The sequence below is a fragment of the Esox lucius genome, chromosome 17, assembly GCF_011004845.1.
Source record: "Esox lucius isolate fEsoLuc1 chromosome 17, fEsoLuc1.pri, whole genome shotgun sequence".
NCBI classification, from domain to species: domain Eukaryota; kingdom Metazoa; phylum Chordata; class Actinopteri; order Esociformes; family Esocidae; genus Esox; species Esox lucius.
The window spans coordinates 23231040-23250640 of record NC_047585.1 but is presented as its reverse complement, the minus strand read 5'-3'; the positions used below and the strand labels follow the sequence as shown (position 1 = coordinate 23250640).

At 39.0% G+C, this 19601-nt stretch overlaps 1 protein-coding gene across 3 annotated transcripts in view; it reads left to right on the top strand.

Annotated features, from left to right (window-relative positions):
* igsf21a (immunoglobin superfamily, member 21a) overlaps positions 1-19601 on the top strand; it is a 241803-nt gene that overhangs the window by 208357 nt on the left and 13845 nt on the right. For all 3 annotated transcript variants that reach the window (XM_020055162.3, XM_010881651.5, XM_010881650.5), the window contains 2 exons: positions 6142-6257; positions 13370-13865. In XM_020055162.3, coding sequence (XP_019910721.1) covers positions 6142-6257; positions 13370-13865 — 612 coding nt within the window. The remainder of the gene's footprint in view (positions 1-6141; positions 6258-13369; positions 13866-19601) is intronic.

Genomic DNA, 19601 nt, shown 5'->3' with positions numbered 1-19601 from the left:
TTGTTTCAATATGTTTGGCTTTTAAATTCCCCACTAGGGGTCATTGTACATATCACAAATTTCATGCATCAATCATGAGGTTAGAACAGAGTCATGATAAACTTTTTCATGTTGTCTGATGTGGAGATATGCCAAATAGATGCCCTAATAGTGAAAAGTCATGCTACTGTACATATAATTTAAGGCTCTAATGGGAACACTGGCCAATTGCATCTGTGATGAATTCTGACAGCTGATGCTTCTGCTGTTTGAGACAGGCCTCTGTTAGACAACTAATGGATTTTAATTTCCAGCCATACGTCACCTATCAATAAGCAATTAAAATGTGTGAAAACAAAAAAGCATTCAGGCCAGCAGACGTTTTGCCATTTGAATAAATTAATTGCATCGGCATGTCTGCTTGCAACCTCAAATAGATTTAGACATAAAAGTGTCACATTAAATAGCTCTCTTCTGTGGCAAGTATCGCTTATGTGGGGTCTTTTTTAAGCTTGTCTTATCAATTGAGAGATTCATTATGAAACTCACTGGGCTCTCTGGTTTCAAACACAGCTTCTCTTTCCTGTGAAGCCTCAAGAAACCAAACCGACCAGACTGTACTTGTGCCGCATTATGCTTCCTCTTTGCTGGGTGTGAAGGAAATGTTTAATGTAAAATAGCAGACAGAAAACTGTATCTAATGCCACCCACAAGGTTGAAGCAAGTATATCCATGCAACATTCAGAGTAGCAAGGCAATGTAGATGTACTACACTGTACTACACTACATATATACATATACACACACACACACATTATTTTATGTTTGTGTAAAATATATTTTTTTGTTTTATTCTATAAACTACTGACAACAGTACTCCCAAATTCCAAATAAAAATATTGTCATTTAGAGTATTTATTTGTAGAAAACAACTGGTCAAATAACCCCAAAAAAGATGCACTGTTTTCAGACCTCATATAATGGAAAGAAAACAAATTCTTATTCATTTTTCAACAACAAAATACTAGTGTTTTAACCTAGGAAGAGTTCAGAAATCAATATTTGGTGATTTTAATGCGTCTTGGCATGCTCTCCACCAGTCTGTCACATTGCTGTTGGGTGACCACTCCTGGCACAGAAATTCAAGTTGCTCGGCTCTGTTTGATGGCTTGTGATCATACATCCTCCTCTTGATCAAATTCCAAAGGTTTTCAATGGGGTTCAGGTCTGGAGATTGGGCTGGTCATGACAGGGTCTTGATCTGATGGTGCTCCATCCACACCTTGATTGACCTGGCTGTGTGACATGGAGCATTGTCCTGCTGGAAAAACCAATTCTCAGAGTTGCGGAACATTGTCAGAGCAGTAGGAAGCAGGTGTTCTTCTAGGATAGCCTTGTACTTGGCTTGGTTCATGCATCCTTCACAAAGAAAAATCTGCCAGATTGCAGCCTTGCTGAAGCATCACTGATCCTCCAAAAAAATTCACAGTAATGTGAGACTCTGTGGCTTGTAGGCCTCTCCAGGTCTCCGTCTAACCATTGGACGACCAGGTGTTGGGCAAAGCTGAAAATTTGACTCATCAGAGAAGATGACCTTAGTCCATACCTCTACGGTTCAATCTTTATGTTTTTTTACAAACTTCAGCCTGGCTCTTCTTTGCTTCTCACTGATGAATGGCTTTTTTCTAGCTTTGCACGACTTCAGCCCTGCCCCTAGGAGCCTGTTTTGAACCGTCCTCACCGTTCACTTCACCCCAGCTGCTGTTTGCCATTCTTTTTGTAGGTCACTTGATGTCGTCCTACGGTGGTTGAGTGACATTCAAATGAGTTGACGTCATCTCGGTCAGTGGACAGTCGTTTTCGCCCTCTGTCAGTCTGTAGCTTTGTTTGTCCCCATTGTCTGTTGCTTGACCTTGTTCTTAGGAACTGCCGTCTTTGAAAATTTTCAGGATGGAAGCAACCTGACGCTCACTGTATCCCTCTGCCTTTAAAGCCAAAATTGAACCCTTCTTTTCGTTAAATTAGATTTGGTTCAGGTAATCATCTAATCAGTACCTTAGTAAGTAAAATTAGGCATGCCTGTGTTGGAATTTAGCAGACACTGAAATGGAATGGCCGCCATACACTCTTCATTTTTTCCAGAGCTGTATATATAAAATAGTTTTTTTCAACTCAGCTCATGGGTTCTTTTCTATTAATCCCAGAAAGTGATGGCCATAAGCCAGAACACATGTGGATAAGCATTATAGAAAATGTATTGTTCGTAAGTAATTATCCAGTCACTCATTCCAATTGCTTCTCTCTGTTGTGAAGTTTTTCTCTTGTTTAGTTTTTGCTGTGAAATTTGCCGTCTTGTAGGCTTGAAATTTGCTGTCTCGAAGAGCAAGGCAACAGCCTGCTGATATGGACTTGCATGAGTTTTGCTCCTTCTATTTAACACAAGAATGGCTAGTGAGCAGGGTTCTACATAACCTCAAATTTCAACATTCTGAACATTCTGAAGACTATTTTGCTATCTTACCCGTATCTTTTCCAGTTTTTTATATTATGAAATCTTATGTTTGGAATTTGAACATTTGAACAATAACGTAAAATATCCTACCTGATATTCACTCCTGAAAATAATATCAAGCCCTACTGACATGTTACATATGAAAAACGAATTTTTTTAAATGTTGCAAGCAAGCGGCTGAAAACAAGTCTAATTGTGTCTTTACAGTAATTTTTAATCTTACAACGCATGGAATTAAGTCCAGCCCTTTAAATTTAATTTAATGTTAACACATGATATTGGAAGTAGCCACTTTGTTCATGATAATGAAACCTATGAACTGTTTCATGCTGTGTCTTGAGTTGATTATGAATAAAAAGAAGAATGTATTTGAAAATCCATGTTGAAACACCCTAAGATCTTTTAACATAAATAAAGTTTAAATGACATTATAATGGATTAATAACCCAATGTTTCCCATTCATCCTGTTAGTTGGTCAGGCAATTACATTTTTCTTCCTTTGGCTCTGCTAGAAAAAGAAAAACATTAGTTATTAATATTGTTCATTGATACTAGTATGAGATAAAATAATAGTATGTACTTGGCCTGGCTGAGTTGAGATGGGTTAAGCTGGGCTGAGCTGGTCTTTTTTACTTTACTGTACTGTATGATGCAAAACCATTTTTGGGGGGGGTTAAAACATTCAGCAATATTAAATTAATTACATTTTCATGACAGAATCTGAAAAGAATCAGTGTTAACTACACCAATATTTCTACAATGTCCTCATCAGTTATGTTATCATAGCAAAATGTGGATATTTTTCCTCTTCCTCTGTCCATAATGCATGATTCTAGGTTCAAAAAAATAATTTTAGCTACAGTAGCTTACGAAGCTGTCAGTCTCATATGCACATTCATGCTCAAATTAAATTAACATCAAACAAGTCACAAGTCCTGGTTAGTACTCATCATCACTGACTGGGCAAGCAGTTTAGTAAAGCTAGCTATGAATAACTAGTTTAGCTACATTACTGTAGCTGCTAGGTCAGACAGCAGCTAATTTGGCTTCAGTACTGCCAAGCTAGCTAGCAAACAAAAAAATTGCTCTTCTAAACATAACGTGGGGTCACTAGTAAATGCAACGTTTGAAAGAGTATCAGCTAATATTGTACTATAAGCAAATATAGAGAGATCAACATAAAACACTGCATGTACTTACAGGATTTACATTCATTTATTGTAGTCATTTTCAGTCAGACAGATGTCAGGTTAACTGTGTACAGTATATGCGGTTTGCTTCCTTCAGCTCCGTGTGTGTGTGCGCGAGCAGCACGGCCACCACCTGTGATGCAGAATCGGATTTGCTGGGTGACCGGACTCACTTATCCAGTCTGCCCAGACCGCAGCCTAAGGCTAGGAAATAAATAAATTATTACTGTAAATTATAAGGTGTTCTTGAAGACCTTACACAGTCATTATTGATGATTTTGATGAGTGTTAAAATACATTTTTGTGGGTGCCCCAAACTAAAAATATATATATAATTGGAGGTCCTTATAGACTCTGACCCACCCGGTCCCCCCTGATTTCGAAACCTGCTAATGAGTCTTTTTCACTGAAACTTATTTTAAAATGGAAATATCTTATTTTATAATGTAATTTCCAAACATATATTTTTCATCTACAGTGCAGTACATACTGTATTTATTTGGACAGTGAAACAAGCATGATTTGGCTCTATACTCCAGCACATTGGATTTTAAATTAAACAATGACTAAGAGGTTAAAGTGACTCTAAGCTTTGATTTGAGAGTATTTACATCCATAAACTGTGAAACCTGTAGGTATTGCAGCTTTTATACATACTGTGGCCCCCACCCACCTTTCTATAGTTAAGAATTAAAAACTATATTGAGCCTTCTTTATCATGGCATTTGGATGGAAAATACAGATTTGGCAGGCAGTAAGAGACATTCGCTCTTCTTAGCTGGCTCCACTTACGCGATCCGGCAAAAATGACATGCAAAATCCCAAACGAACCCTTTTCCCCTCCCCTCTCTCCTCATCTCTCCATTTGTGTATTTTTGCACACCTCCACCATGCAAAATGGTACACAAAAGAATGAATAGGCTTGCATAATTATATGAAACGTTTATTTGATTTTGAAACTTGACGCATAGAAGATGAAATACCACTTAAATTAAATGTTTAATTATTAGTAAAGGTTTATTTCTATTAAAGTCAATTTGTTCAATTTAATTTCATGCTTGTTTTATTATTTAAAATTGGAACATGATGAATTGGATCATTCGAGTCACGAGTGTGTCCCAAAGTTCATGGGTTTATTGATCTGCTCCCCAGTCTTTAGATGCCACCTTCAGTTTTTTGTAGGCCACATGTGACATTGGAGGGTACCCCAAGCAAGAGGGTTGGTTTGGGGTTTACAGAAAAACTCATTTTATTGAATGTATGTCTTAATTGCATTCAACTACTTGCTAAAGCGATTTTGTCAGACAAAATCGCTGTAGAAAATGTCAGCTAGGCACTTACTACCTGAGATATTTGAGAAGTAGGCAAATTCATCAAAATTGCCAATTAAAGTAGGAATGTATATTTCTGCTTCCCAGCATACTGGGTCGATGGTTCATATTTCCCTTCTCATTCTGCGCTACATGGTTTCAAAGCTACTGTAGTTGAAATCCCACGTAGAAAGCTTTAAAAATACATAACATCGCAAGTCCAAATGTTTTCATATGTAAAAGATAAATATCTTAGATCTCTTCAAATATTCATAATGTTCAGAAGTTCACAAATCCAGAACTGTGGTGTAATGGTCCTGTTAAGGAAACAGCATATACGATTATGGGATATGAATAGATTAACTGATCCATTAGTGTGATCCGAAGACTGGTGCAGGTGTTTAGTTAATCATAAACTTTTTGTAGGGGGCTTTAGGTGGTGGCATAGTCCTGTTAGTCACTGTGGAGAAGGGAAAAGCAATCTGTTCAGGTGACAGGACTTTTCTTGTTCAAGATTGACTTGTTCTGCCTACCTGCCCTTTATCTGCCAGAAGATAATTTTTGGACCACTGGATGACTGTGATCTTGTCTACTCACATGTGCTGGAGTAATGAAGGACCTTGATGTAGGTTGCAGCTACCAGAAGGTGGACCCCAATGATTGATCTGAGTGTAGAGCTGCGTCAAGATTGACTAGATGTTTTTTTTTGTCTCAGACTCATCATGACTTCCAAACTGGATAGAGCTATAAAAATATATGGAGTTCAATGTGATGTATTCTAAACACAGGACTAATGAGGGGAAATGTACCACAAATTCTATAGCTAGTTACCTGGTTAAGTCCACCTGGTTAACAATGTTATTGGAGTGAGGGAATGTTTGAGTCATCTTTTTATTTGGTGGGGTCCCCAAATAATGGCCTTTCTAGTGTAAACCAGCCCCATTAGACCAACAGGAAACCTTGGGGTCCTAAACACAGCAGTGCCCCAGCCAATATGCTTGATTTATGACACAAAGGATCCTGAGCACACACAGTGTCATGGATAATTACTTTGGAGTTTATAATAGCAGTATAATTAGTCATTTCTCGTCCACCTGTGTTTTAGTTGTCATGAATTGCTGACTAACCTGCCCCTTTCTCTTTTCACAGCACCTCCAAACAACATCTCAGTTACTGCAGAGAATTGTCCTGCTCCATTCAGCCGGTATCAGGCCCAGAACTTCACTCTGCTATGCACTGCAAAGGGAGGCAAACCTGCCCCTTCGGTGAGTCACACATTTCCATGCGTGAGTGTGCTGTAAAGTGAACATATCAGTGCAAAATATTTTGGGCCAAACACACAGAACCCTGGTTCTTATTCAGTAATAATTCTAAAAGGTTTTAGTTATATGTACTCCGCTGAGTTGAACTGTGACCTGAGCAATGGTTTAAACATATGTGTTAAAGTTGTTGTAGAAGGGTCATTGATTTTCCATTGAACATTTTGACATGAATCCTAATTAACCCTAATACACTGGCAAGTGTTGTCATTATAGAGACTATTTCAATGTTCCAACAGAGACATACTGGTAGACAGGTAGGATCATTATGGTTTTCACAAAGTGACTCATTAATAATGATTGTCCCAGTAATTGCCATTAGACAGCCTAATAGACCCAACTTTTTGAGTAGGCAGACAAGGTCCTGGTAGTAGGGATAGCCGATGCCACATATTTTCTGGCTTGTGAGCCTACGGACTCTACTTGAGTGGCGCTACCTGCTGTTTGTCTCCCCTGGGCCATTAATCATGGTCCAAAGGTGTACCGTAATGTAGGCCAGATTCATCTGACACCTTATCCCACACAATTATGAACCCAGTAAGAGGTGAATATAAGGTGAACATGATTTCCGTACTGACTGAGTGCCTGGCACTTCGCTATTAGGATCACACAGCTGGTTTTAAGTCATTACCGTCTTGCATTGCTGGACTTATCTCCCAACACTCATGGAAGAATTGAGATAGATCTGAAAGGCAATCTCTCCGAATGGAGAAATTGGAGAATCAACTAATGCATTGCATGGGTTAGTAATTTGGTTTGAGGCATGAACGTCAGTGGATCTTTTCCGGAGTTTTCTTCGCTCATTCACTAACTATGTACACATGATCTTCTGGCTAAGTACTTGAAGGTTACAGAAGGTTATAGATATAACATGCGCTGCCTTTTTTTCAAAGATTCTGGTTTGGGAAGCAGAAATGTCATTTATTTTCCCCATTGACTATTTGACATTATTTGGAGTTATAGTGCTTCCAAACGTTAGATAGTGATAGGTATAAAAATGTCAGTGGTGAACAATTAATTCAAAAGATTAGCAATCACTTATTGACTAGCTACATGCAAATGTATATACAGTATATTGTTTTGTATTCTTACATTTTCCCCATATATTAATGGGAAAAATATAGTTCTATTCTTTTGAACAGTTCACTGAGATTTGTTATAAATATAAAACATTTTTAAATATGATAACCAGCAATGTGTGTCTGTAGGGAAAATGAGTGGCCATTTCATTTCCTAAACAATAGAGGGGGTTGAGCATGAGCCTTAAACAGAGCGCATATGCTACTGTATTTTTGAATATGGGTGGCCATTATGTGCGCTTCCTGTTTTCTTTGTAGCTCTGTAAAAAATGTACTAGTTATTGTAGAAGGCTATGGAATTGAGAGTTTAATTGGAATTGTTGATGGACCTCATGTACATAACCCCACCACTTTATTTTGTTTTGACCCGTAAGATCTAAATATAGTTCAGCATAATTTTTTGATGATGAACTTAAATTGTTTTAACTGTAAAGCTATGGGTAATTAGACATAAATCATTTTATTATGAGCATTATCAAGTAATCTCATCCCTAAATAAATAATAACTAAGTGACTAAATACAAAATTACTTTGAAACAAGATTCAAGCAATAAGCATAGAAGAAGAAAGAAAATGAATGTTAGGTTACGTAGAGATAAGAAAAGAAGCAAACCTATTTGGTCAGCAAGTAGCCTAGGGATAGAGCATCAGACCAGTAACAAAACCATTACTAGAGGGAATATTTTGCCAGCCTGGTGAAAAATCTGTTGTTCATGTTATCCTAATTGATCCCAGGTCATTGCTGCTAAATGGGAATGTGGGTAAACTAATAATAATAATATGAGTGACCATTTATATTTAGGATAATAGTTAAAAGGAGAGTTGGCTGTACATTTTCTGAGGTGTGTGTTGTGTTTGTAAAAAAGCCCTGTTTTCAAGGAAAATACTGATTAAAGGTTGTAAATAATTGTGTTAGTATTATATATCTTATCTAATTTTTTTAGAGACACTAACTGGCACTAAGTATTTTTACGTGTTTATTGCACATTTGGAACTAACCATGAAAATGGCAAGCAGACATTTCTCTTTATCTTTACAACATATAATTAACAAAGGAATGGAGCATAATGACATTCTTCTGTATTCTCTTTATGTCATTAATGTTGTTGTTAAAAATCATGGATATTATGAAAAACCATGATTAGCCATGTTAGGATCGGCTCAGTAGCAGTGTTATTTGCCTGGATTTTGTGACTGCAGCTTCAAACGCTTTTCTGCCTTTTGATGAAACTAATTTCTCATCAGTGCTGTTGTCTAAGAACTTATTACAAATCTAGCTCTTGTCAGCTTTATTTTTCAATGGCATATCTTTCTCAGCTCGGTCTTAGATGCTTTTCTAAAGCTTTATCAAAGTATGTTTTGTGTTTGTACAAATAATGAGGTCAATGGAGGTTTGGTTAGCATATATCGTATCACATGTCTGTTTTTGTCAGCTGTGTGTTTTTTTGTAGGCGTTTTCATTGATTGCAGCAAAATATAACATGTAAGCATAATCAGTGGTTGCTGTAATGCTGTAACAAAGCTGTGCACTGAGTTGAGAACTTCCATTACTTTCTTTAACCAATGACTTACCAAAAGCTAAATGTGTCTTCTTTTAGCTTATTATATAAGCAACAAGCATGTAGTTGTTGCTATGTACTTTAAAACATGCATAATATTCCGTTTGGTCCAACATTTACATAGTACAAATGTTGGACCTGAATTTAATTGACTTCCAGGGCAGGAAACATGCATGTGATGTGTTATAGTTATGAAAAGGTTTCAGAAGATTCAGTTTCCCCTTGAAAATGTCAGACCTGTTTTTTTCTGCTTACCGTATCTGTATTAACCCCTACAAAAATGTGAATGTATTGTTGCTGAAGGGTTATTCTGCTGCTGTCTCAAATTAAGATTCTACATCTGTAGTAATGGTTTTCTGGCGACAGCCATTACAGGATCCTCTGAGCCCAAGTAACCACAGATTGAAAAGACGAAGGATAATGACAGCTAATGAGAGATGATTAAGTCATTGCTACCATCTCTCTCTCTCTCGTTCTCTTTCTCTGTCATTCTCTTTTTCTCCTCTTTCTTTCTCTTGCACTCTGTGTCACACTCGCCATGCAAATAACTGTCTCATCTGTCTGACAGCTCCATGATTCATTGTGGCAACATTAAGGTATATTTTGGCCATTGGCTGAAGTGAAGAGGTTATTGTTACGCTTCCAAATGAGCTATGGATTTGAGGTGTTAGGACTGGGGTTGTACTGTAGCTGGCAGTGTCTGAGGTGCAGCTGCATTTCATCCCTGTATTCACAGGCAGAATGCAGTGCCTTCCTTCTGCCATACCAGATTAATTTTGCCACCTCCAATGTATAATGCCTCAGCGGGTGTTCAGCTATACATATATATATACATGTTTTCTGTTGATGCTTTCTCAAATGCGAATAAGGCTGATGATTTATGCTCTGGTTCACGTGTCTAAACATATCGGACCCTGAGGTGTTTGGGGATGTAGAACAGGAATGATTGATTGTCACTTTATTCCGCTATGGAGGACCGTTCATAATGACCAGGGGTAACAATAAACATGTTCACATTACTCTTACTGTCCACTGACTCAGTCAATGTCAGTTTTAAAGTTTACTTCAGCTCTTTTATCCTGTTGCAACTGCACAAAAACCCCAGCCTCTTTCACTTTAGTAGCAGAGTTCTTCCCTTTCGATTGTTCCAAACAAGAATGAAGCTGCTTGCATTGCATTGCACTCGCAATATCTTGTAAAAACATTTCATTTTATCATATCGTGTGCAGCCATACTGGAAACTCAGTCTAAGTGATGGACAGGGCAATCCACACCAAGCTTGAACAAGGGGATCTTTATTCTTAGAGCCTTTTCCTGTCCAACCCTTGACTTTGGTGCAGGGCAAGTAGTGCCCATGGCCTCTTTTTCACGAAACTCAATGTGGTCGAAAAAGACATGTTTGTCACTATGTGTCCAGTCAAGGTGATGCTTGTACAGGCGAACCAGTGCTGGGAGGAATGACTGATGCTCTGGAGCAGGAATGGATATTTGTTCCTGAGTGAGTCCAAATGTTCCTTGGCAACAAAAACACCATCAGAGCTGTAAAAGAGGAGAATACATATATTTTTTTTAAAGAACAGTAATTAAAACCTTTTCTACCAATACACTTTCAAGTTTTGATCAGAATAGTGTTATGCAGTATAATGAAAATGGTGTATACCTGAAGTATAGCTTTAATCTGTGGCACCGGTCTGAAGTATGGAGTCAGGTGTTGCTTCCAGTCGTACGTTTCCACCAACACTGTAATGTCCTCCTGTCCTGTACCAGTGGGATGTTGATTCCTGTGACAGTGCTGTCCTTAACAAGCAATCTGAGACTAAGGGTGTCCTGGGTGGCATCCTTGTAATACTATTATCCTGTGCGTAGTTGCTGAAGTCCTCGTTGGAATACCTCTTGCTTTAGGTGTACCTGCGCTTGCTTGGACCAGTTGTTGTTTCAGTGGTTGGCATTAGACTAGTCTCTTTGTAGATAAAAGTATTGTAGATTTTTAGATGACAGACCTGGCTTAAGATAATTGTAGCAGAGGAGCTATAACTTTGGCCTTCCCCAGCTACTTCTCGCATAGTGAAGTGGTCTCTATTGTTTAAATCATTCAAACATATTGACACTTTAGATGACCATAATCACACCCTGACAAAACTGGCTATGTTGATTGGGTTCTACTGTCAGGAGGAATGTTACTACAATGATGGGTTATGTCTAAGCTGGCTAGGCTGGACTTTTTTAGAAATAGCTATTGCAGTTGAATCTCCACACAAAGAGTTGCTCAAGTTAGTTGAAATGTTAAATAACAGTAGGGTATAGTAACAATTAACAACATATTTCTGAGATTACAGAATGACTAAACACAGATCACGTATTTCTGGCTAGCTAGCTAACATTAGCTAACTAATGCCAGATTAGGTAGTGCCAATTATACCCTTCCTTTTATACAACCTTGTATGCAGTCAGTTTTCTCTGTCCAAAAATGTTGTTCATTAAAGAAAACACAAAATAAATATTAAAACACAAAATGCACATTATTAACCTTGAAAACCACTGCAAATTATTATTGCCATTGGTTTTGAGTCCTTGTGACTGTAATGGGTATATCGCTCACTTAATTGTTGGGGAAAGTAGGGGAGATACTGCCCCACACTGGTCAGGAGTGCATAAAACAGCTGGGACTGCAGCAAATGTGTCGTTCCCTCTGAAACACTTGGTTAAACTTTGATGAAGGGCATGTCGTAGAAATTACAACAAATGATGAAGAAAAGTCAGAACTAAAATTGAAATTGAACCTTTTTTAATACAACAAATGCATGAAACAGTGGTTATAGTCACGTCTGCTTGCTGAATGACATCCTTACCCTGGCTAAATAGTAGTTCCCACAGGGTGTGTCCCCCTTCCCCAGGACAGGATAATCTAAATGGCCATTGTAGATGATCCTTTCCAGACAGATGAGCTATATACAATACATACAGAACAAAAAACAGATACAAGGCTATCCTCAGGTCAAACCAAGATCTCTTTAATTGAACAGAGAGCCCTATGCTCTGTTAATTACTTTCACAGATGTGAGCCATAAACAAAGGCCTGCTCATTATTTTCATATGTATTTTTCATATATCAAATTTAGGTTTTCACGGACAAATCCTTGAGCTTTACTTTGCTGTATCTTCTGGATTAATGCGCTATGTGGATTCAAAGCATTTTCAAAATTAAAGGCAGCTTTTCTATCATCAATGTGGGCATAAGTACTGTATCCTGTGCATACAGCCACAATCCTTTGCCCAAGCACATAACATGTTTGGTTCGCAACGCTATTCTGTTTCTCCTAATATCTTAACAAATGAACTTTCTACAGAACTTAATTTAAAAGGTTGGTTCACAAAATTTGTCAGTAGAAAAGTGAATAAGTACATTGATGCATGTCTGCAGCATTCTGGGAAACAGTAGTGGCTCTGTCATGGTCTGGGGTAGGATTTCAGTATTAGATTGGCCACCTCACTTTACCGACTTCAAGATAACTGAAGCTTTGAGGAATCCCTCGAACAGGGAAAAGAACAAAAATCTTTCAAAGTCAAAAGATCTGTCAAATCCTGCAATAAGCTCGGAAGAATTCAACATGAGTGAATTGGATTGGTTTTCCATTCTAAGAATATAAAATAACTTTTTGTTCCTTGTAATGGTATTAATGCATTAATATTTATTTCTGTTTACTTAGATGTTGTATGTTGTTCCCCCCTAAAAAAAGCTCAGTGACATTCAACATGGCAACGTCATAGGATGCCACCTGTACATCAAGTTTCTTCACATTTCTGACCTGGTATAGCGGCCCAGTCAACTGCACGCACTGTTATTGTGAAGTGGAAACGTGGCCTGCCACACAAGCTCACAGAATGGCATGGCAGAGTGCCTGAAGTGTGTAGCGCTTTAACTCATGGCCAAGTATTAACCCAGCACAGTGATGTGGTATGGACAGTCCCCTTAGAAAAAAGACAAATAGAGTGAAATACTTTTTAACAATAATTGATCTACCGCAAATTCATTCCATAGGTTCCCTGAGAGACTGCAAATTGAATTGTTCTCTTCAAATAAAGAAAATTGTGAGTCATGAGTAAATAGTTTCACAGCAAGTGATGCCACTGGCAGTAGTTCCAAATCCTGATTTTAAAGTTAATATCTGGAGGTGGTGTGTTAAAATGGGAGCTTGAATTCTCTGTCAAGAGATTTACCAGCCTGGGATCTTAATACCCTCATGAAGCAGTGAGAAACTGCATGAAGCCGAAAGATCACAGAAAAGCACATCTGACGCATCTACTCACTGACTAAATAGCCACAGCCTGTTATCACCACTTGAAATATGTTGTAAAAACACTATTAGTAGGAATGTAATTAATCTCAAATACCTCCTGTCCCTTTATCTCTCTCTCTTAGGTGTATTTTAAGCGGGATGGAGAGTTGATAGAAGTGATATCCTACATCCACCCTTCAGCTATTGCTGAAGAAGGTGGTGCAGCTGGGGTTCGGGGTGCCAGGCCGCTCATTAGCAGGGACCTAGACGACACCAAGATGCAGAGGTCCCTCTCCTTGTTGGATCCAGAGGGTCGGCCTGCCCGCCTGTTCACCGAGAGCACTGAGCGTGTTCATACCCCGGGACAGCACAGCCAGGGCCAGCAGCAGGAGCAGCCAAGCCCTGCCACAGAGGTCATTCCAGAGACGGTAGTGAGCCGGGAGTTCCCCCGCTGGGTGCAGAGCACTGACCCACTCTACTACTTCAGCCACACCCACATCCCCCAAAGTGATGGCTCTGTGCTGGTGCAGGCCAGACTCACCTGGACCCTTAACCCCCAGCTAGACAATGACGCCATGTTTAGCTGTGAGGTCAAGCACCCAGCACTGTCCATGCCCATGCAAACAGAGGTCACACTTGGTGAGTACAACCTAGACCTATCCCTCAAATCACACATTTCCCTTTCCCACTGTCTTAATCAGTCGTTGAGTCTTCTTATGTCTCCCTAGTAAATCTACTCAGATTTCCATTTGATGCCTAATTGTGTTACAGCTGAGAAGATTGCGAGTGGAATTTAAAACTCAGTAGTGACTGACAGGACAATTCACCGAGCTGTCAGTTCCTAGATTGAGTTAACTCAACAATCGTTATTGGTAAAAGTCTACCTGAGTTAGAAATGTCAAATTAGAATTGAAACAAAACAGGCAATGTGATGTCATTGATGAGGTGACTAGGTGACTTTATGTCAACACAAATTACTACCTCCCATGTGATTACATAATCAAATCTCATTTACTGTGTTGGAATAAACAAGATCATGTGACTGTAGGATTACTTGTTTGTATTTGTGTCACATAAAGGAAAATATATTTTACAACTATTTAATGTAATATGTTATTCACTGTGAAGATTCTGCATTAAGATTTGATAAGAGAATTTATTTTCAAACTTTACAACAAAGATGGCAACCAGCAGATCTCATTAACACTTCAGGTCTCATTAACACTTTCCTCTCAAATACCAGCAATGCAGTGCTGACATGATAAACAGAGACATTACCCTCACTAAAATGGACATAAATGAGTGGCGTGGCAGCCAAATGCCCTGCATCACTGTGAAATTGCATCACTGTAACGTGGGTTCTAGCCTCGGCTAGCCACACTGAACGTGGCTGGAAATCCCATACATCTTGTGCATATTGGTCCTGCACTATTGGGAATTCCAATAGACTGTCAGATGGAACCTAAACTGAGGTGGTTAGTTGAAGGAGCCTGCCCTCCCACTCGCTTATTCTGCTCTCTTCCTGGTTGAGCGAGCAGTGTGAAAATGAAGTATAACTCCCAGGTGGGCCATGTTTCAAATGACGTAGTCTTCGACTCACCCAAGCCTATTAGGAGTCGCTGTAATGAGACTTGCTTGTAATTAAATCAGGATAAGACAAAATTAGAGAGGATGGGTGAGCATGTTTAAGAAAATAAGTTGTTAAGGCCTGTTGAATGGGTGAGTATGTCCAAACTTTTGACTGGTACTGTGTGTGTATTGCTGTATACTCTCCATTTGCCTTGAGCTTCTTGCTTTTAACTCCTTTACGCTCCAATAAAGTGGCCTTCTGCTCCTACTACTGTCTAACAGTGCTCACCACTTGCCTTTCAGCTGTGAGAATATTTTCATGGTTTTGCAGATGTATGAGCAACAACAGCAGAGCTAGAACAACCTACAACCAACATGAAATAAATAGTTTAGGGGCTATGACAGTGTCAAAAAGTGTTCCATCTATCTACCTTATATTAACCCTCCAATGCAGGAATATAACTCATATGAATAAGAGCACACTTTTTTGTGACTTCTATGGTTATGATCTTACTACTTATACAATACATCTATTTTCTTACACACTCCAGATATGCAGCCGCCTATGTTGTAGCTCCCATTTACCATATCTTCAACCTCTGGAGGGAAGCTGAAGTTATTCCATTACCCAAGAAACCAAAGCCACCTTTTCTGGTTGAACCAACTGACCGATAAGCCTGTTACTGGTCCTTAGCAAACTCATGGAAAGAATATTGATTTGCAATGCTTTTTTACAGAAAACTAAAAACACATGCCTGCATGGAAGTGCACTCAATATGCTCAGTACTGGCACAAATGGTTAATGCTTAGCTTAAAAGAAATTGATAGATGGTTGGAGCTGTACTGTTTCACTCCAGGGCAGCTTATAATATTATTGATCATAACCTAGTCTGACAGTAATGATGTCCCGCTAGACCTAGGCCTGTTAAAGCACCTGTTAGACAAGGTGTTCTCATCAGACACTCGCCTGACCAGGTCAACTTTCTAATGGAATTATTTTCAACTTGGATGCCCTTCCTAATCTCCAGATGTTATGTATGGGTTTGCATTTACCTGATTTATTATTTGTATTGGAGCTCTTGGAAATATTTTGGAAGGGCATCCACTTCTAGACCATTGGTGTTATGGTATATAAATTATTTGCCTCCCAGTGCAAAGCAGCCCCATACCATAATGCCACTTACTCCATGCTTTGAACATGGTTCTTCTGTTCAAAGGCAGTGTTTCATTTTTCACAAACATGGCTTCTGACAGTGCAGCATAAAAACTCCACCTTTGACTCATCTTTCCAGAGCACATTATTCCAGTAGTTTTCCAGTAGTTTTGGTCTTTACCCAGGTGTTTAGCAAACATTAGACGTGTCTTTTGTGTGCAGTGGCTTATTTTTTCCTGACCTACCTTGTAGGTGAAGATTGTATAGTCTTTCTGACAGTTGACTCATGCACTTTGACATTGATTGTGGCAAGAGAGGCCTATGGATCCATTTATGTTACCCTGGGGTTATTAGAGTGTTCTATGATCTTTCGGACAGCTCTTGGCCTGAGTTAGGTTATCTTAGACAACCTGTCCTATATATACTTCTAGAGAGAGGGTTGATGTAATTCAGACGCATGGGCATTAGTAATATTTCTTCTGAGGGTGTCAGATCGGTATTTTAATCTTGGTATCATGTGTTACCACACGCCCATATGGTTAAGATCAGTACAACTATACCTTTATGTTTCTAATATTTTTCTAAGCCTGGACCCTTCCAGGTTACTCTTTAATGATTTTGTAATCATTTGCATCTGTTTTGGTGCACCTGATTCTTATTTTGGCCATTTCACATGGTAGTTAATGTAGGGGTGTACTAACTTTTACAGAATGCATGAATTGCATAATTATTTACGGATGGCTGCTTGCTCTACAATTTACACTGGACTACTTACAGTGCCCGACCCCCTCTCACACTCCCCAGTCCCAACCTCCACAGTGCCAGTGAATGTCATGTTATCACTTAGCAAAACGTCTGCCTGACTCAAAACTGCAACACATGACAGGGACAGAGAAATTTATATTTGGAACTTCTTCTGAAACAAAAGCACATGGAAATCTTTCTAATCCTGTTTAAGTAATCAACATTGTTTTTTATGTTACCTAGAACCTAATAATTTATTGAATCATAGAGTTTGCATTTATTTGCACTGTATCTGAGAGATCACGGAACATGTAACAACTCAGTAACTGCAATTGTAAACCACCTATAAAGCTGATTCTTAAATATGGTACAGTTCTGTCAGTGTACTGTAAATGTATGTACATTGTGTGAAATATTTAGTTGGACAGTGGGAAAATACAGAGGTCCTTGCCGACAGAGCACCAGCTGGATTCAAACCTACGCTGCATCGGCCCATGTGTGCGGTGGAGGTGGTGGCGCCTAGACCAGTGCTGGACCACACACTCTGAAAATTGTGACATTCAAAATTAATGTACTTTTATCAGTTATAACCCTTGTTTCACACAAACATTCCAGATAGCCTACAGTTGTATCAAGTCATACAAATGATACATTTCTATTTTATATTATAAATATATTTGTATTCAAATAATTTATAAACACATTTATATTTTTTTTAATGGCATATATGAAATATATTTTTTAGACCGAATCGCTGAGTTGAAATGGATTTCCAAAAAAAGGCTTTTTCTACTTGCATAAAATAACAACTAGAATACCATAGGTCTGCAAAGCTGTAAATGCTGCAAATGGAGGGATCTTTGACGAAAGCATATACATTTTCATGAAAAACAAGGACATTTCTAAGTGACCCCAAACCTTTGAATGGTAGTTTCGGCCAATTGGTAACCTTTTGTAAATGTTGGTGTTAGAGATGAAGTATCACGTGTGATGCATGTAGGGAGGCAAAGATTTAAAAAAATTTAAAGAGACATTGCTCATCAAATTCCTCTTGACTGATAATTATGTTGATGGGGAAAAGACTTGAGACCTATAGGGGGTCAACAGATTCTTTATGTTTTGACACAGATTGTTAATGCTGCAATTCAAGCTACTTAATTATCAGGAGCTGTGTTGTATAGAACTCTCTAGAAATGCACCTACACAACACTAAGAAGAAAGAACAGAAGGAACCAGGCAAGCATAGCTCATCCGGCTCACGATTAGAAGTGATGAATGTTGTTGCCCTCCCACATGAGAGGCTGTGTCTTTAACCACTACGCCACGGAGCTACACGTTTGCTGAGTGTCGGTATAGATGTGTTGACAGTGAGTCAGTCACTCACTCAGTTAGAGACATTCGCTCTTCTGGGCCGGCTCCGCTGATGCGGTCCAGCAAAAATATAATTTGTTAATATTGATTGGAGCAATGGGAGGATTTACAAACCAGCTTGGAGCAGATTCAACATGGGGTGATGTGAGTTAGAACTGCTGTTTTAATAGATTTTAGGGGGTAGGCTGTACAATAGCAGACAGTATGTAGCACATATGGTTAGAAATATGTCACCACTTCAAAATTCCAAATATCTAAACACTTCAGAACAATCCTCATTTCCTGTTAGAATCTAATAGGGACACATTTTTTATTATTCTCTAACCATGGGCTAACACTAACACTATGTTGTGACTATGCCGTTAAAGCCAGAAATTCAACACTACTGTTGTTTGCTCCTTTGGGTCTAAGGCCAGGTGTTTTGTAAAAGCACTTTGTGACAACTGCTGATGTAAAAAGGGCTTTATAAATACATTTGATTGATTGATTGAGTAATTGAATTAATCCTCTCCATTCCCTTTTCCATGCCTCACCGACCTGTGTTTGGTCAGGAAATTAAAAGGAAATAATAAATATTTCACAAATGTAATATTGCCAAATGAGACGGAGTGACATTCTGACAGCCGACCAATGTTGTATTACATTTCATGAATATTCAAGAGCCTCTTCGTGCTCAGCTTTACAAATGGATTTGGGCCAGTGCTGGGACCCCGACTTCCTCTCAGAACAGGTTTCCCCTGCCCGTGCCTCCCCCTACACTGTGGTTACACTATTCATACCCTCAGTGTATCTTGAATAATAAAAAATCCTCTGCTACTCATGTAAGGGTGGACTATTAGTTAGAAGGATGAATATCATTTCGTATATTGTACTGAGACATGATTCCCGCCTGGTTCCACCCGTCATTTCCTTATCACGATAATCAGAGAACAGATGCTCAGTTTCAGGGTTTCAAAAGGATGAGTGTTGCATTAATGTGTGTCTGTGTCTTTGTGTGTTTGTATATATATGATTGCGTCTGTGTTTACCTGCATCTCATCTGTATTCCACTTTCATCTTGCTGTTGTAAGGAGTCTAGTCCACACTGTGGGTTGGATGTGTGAGATTAATTATCCACTGTTGGATTCATCACCCCTTTTCGATTACTTGTTCTGCCTTCCATTCCTCTAAAAAACAGTGCAGTCACTATTTCTGAGTTATCTGCAGTCATCCACATCTGTAGTCATAGGTCAGGCCTGCTGATACTTGGCTGGGCCACAGAGCACACCTGGTGCATGTTGTGGTGTTGTTAACTGAGGAAACTGTGCGCACTGACCCATACCACCGTGCTAAGAGTTTCTGTAAAGTGAAGAGGTTGGGTTGCTGGCTGACATCTTGGTAGACCAGGACTTATTTCCCTGTGCGGCCATGTCCCTCCTGGGAGTTGCAGTATGTTGGTCACATTGCATGCTGTCATAATCAAAGGGGATGACGTTAGATGCCAACTGTCATTGTTGGAGTGGGTCCCAGAAATCAGCAATCATCCTCTCAACAGTGCC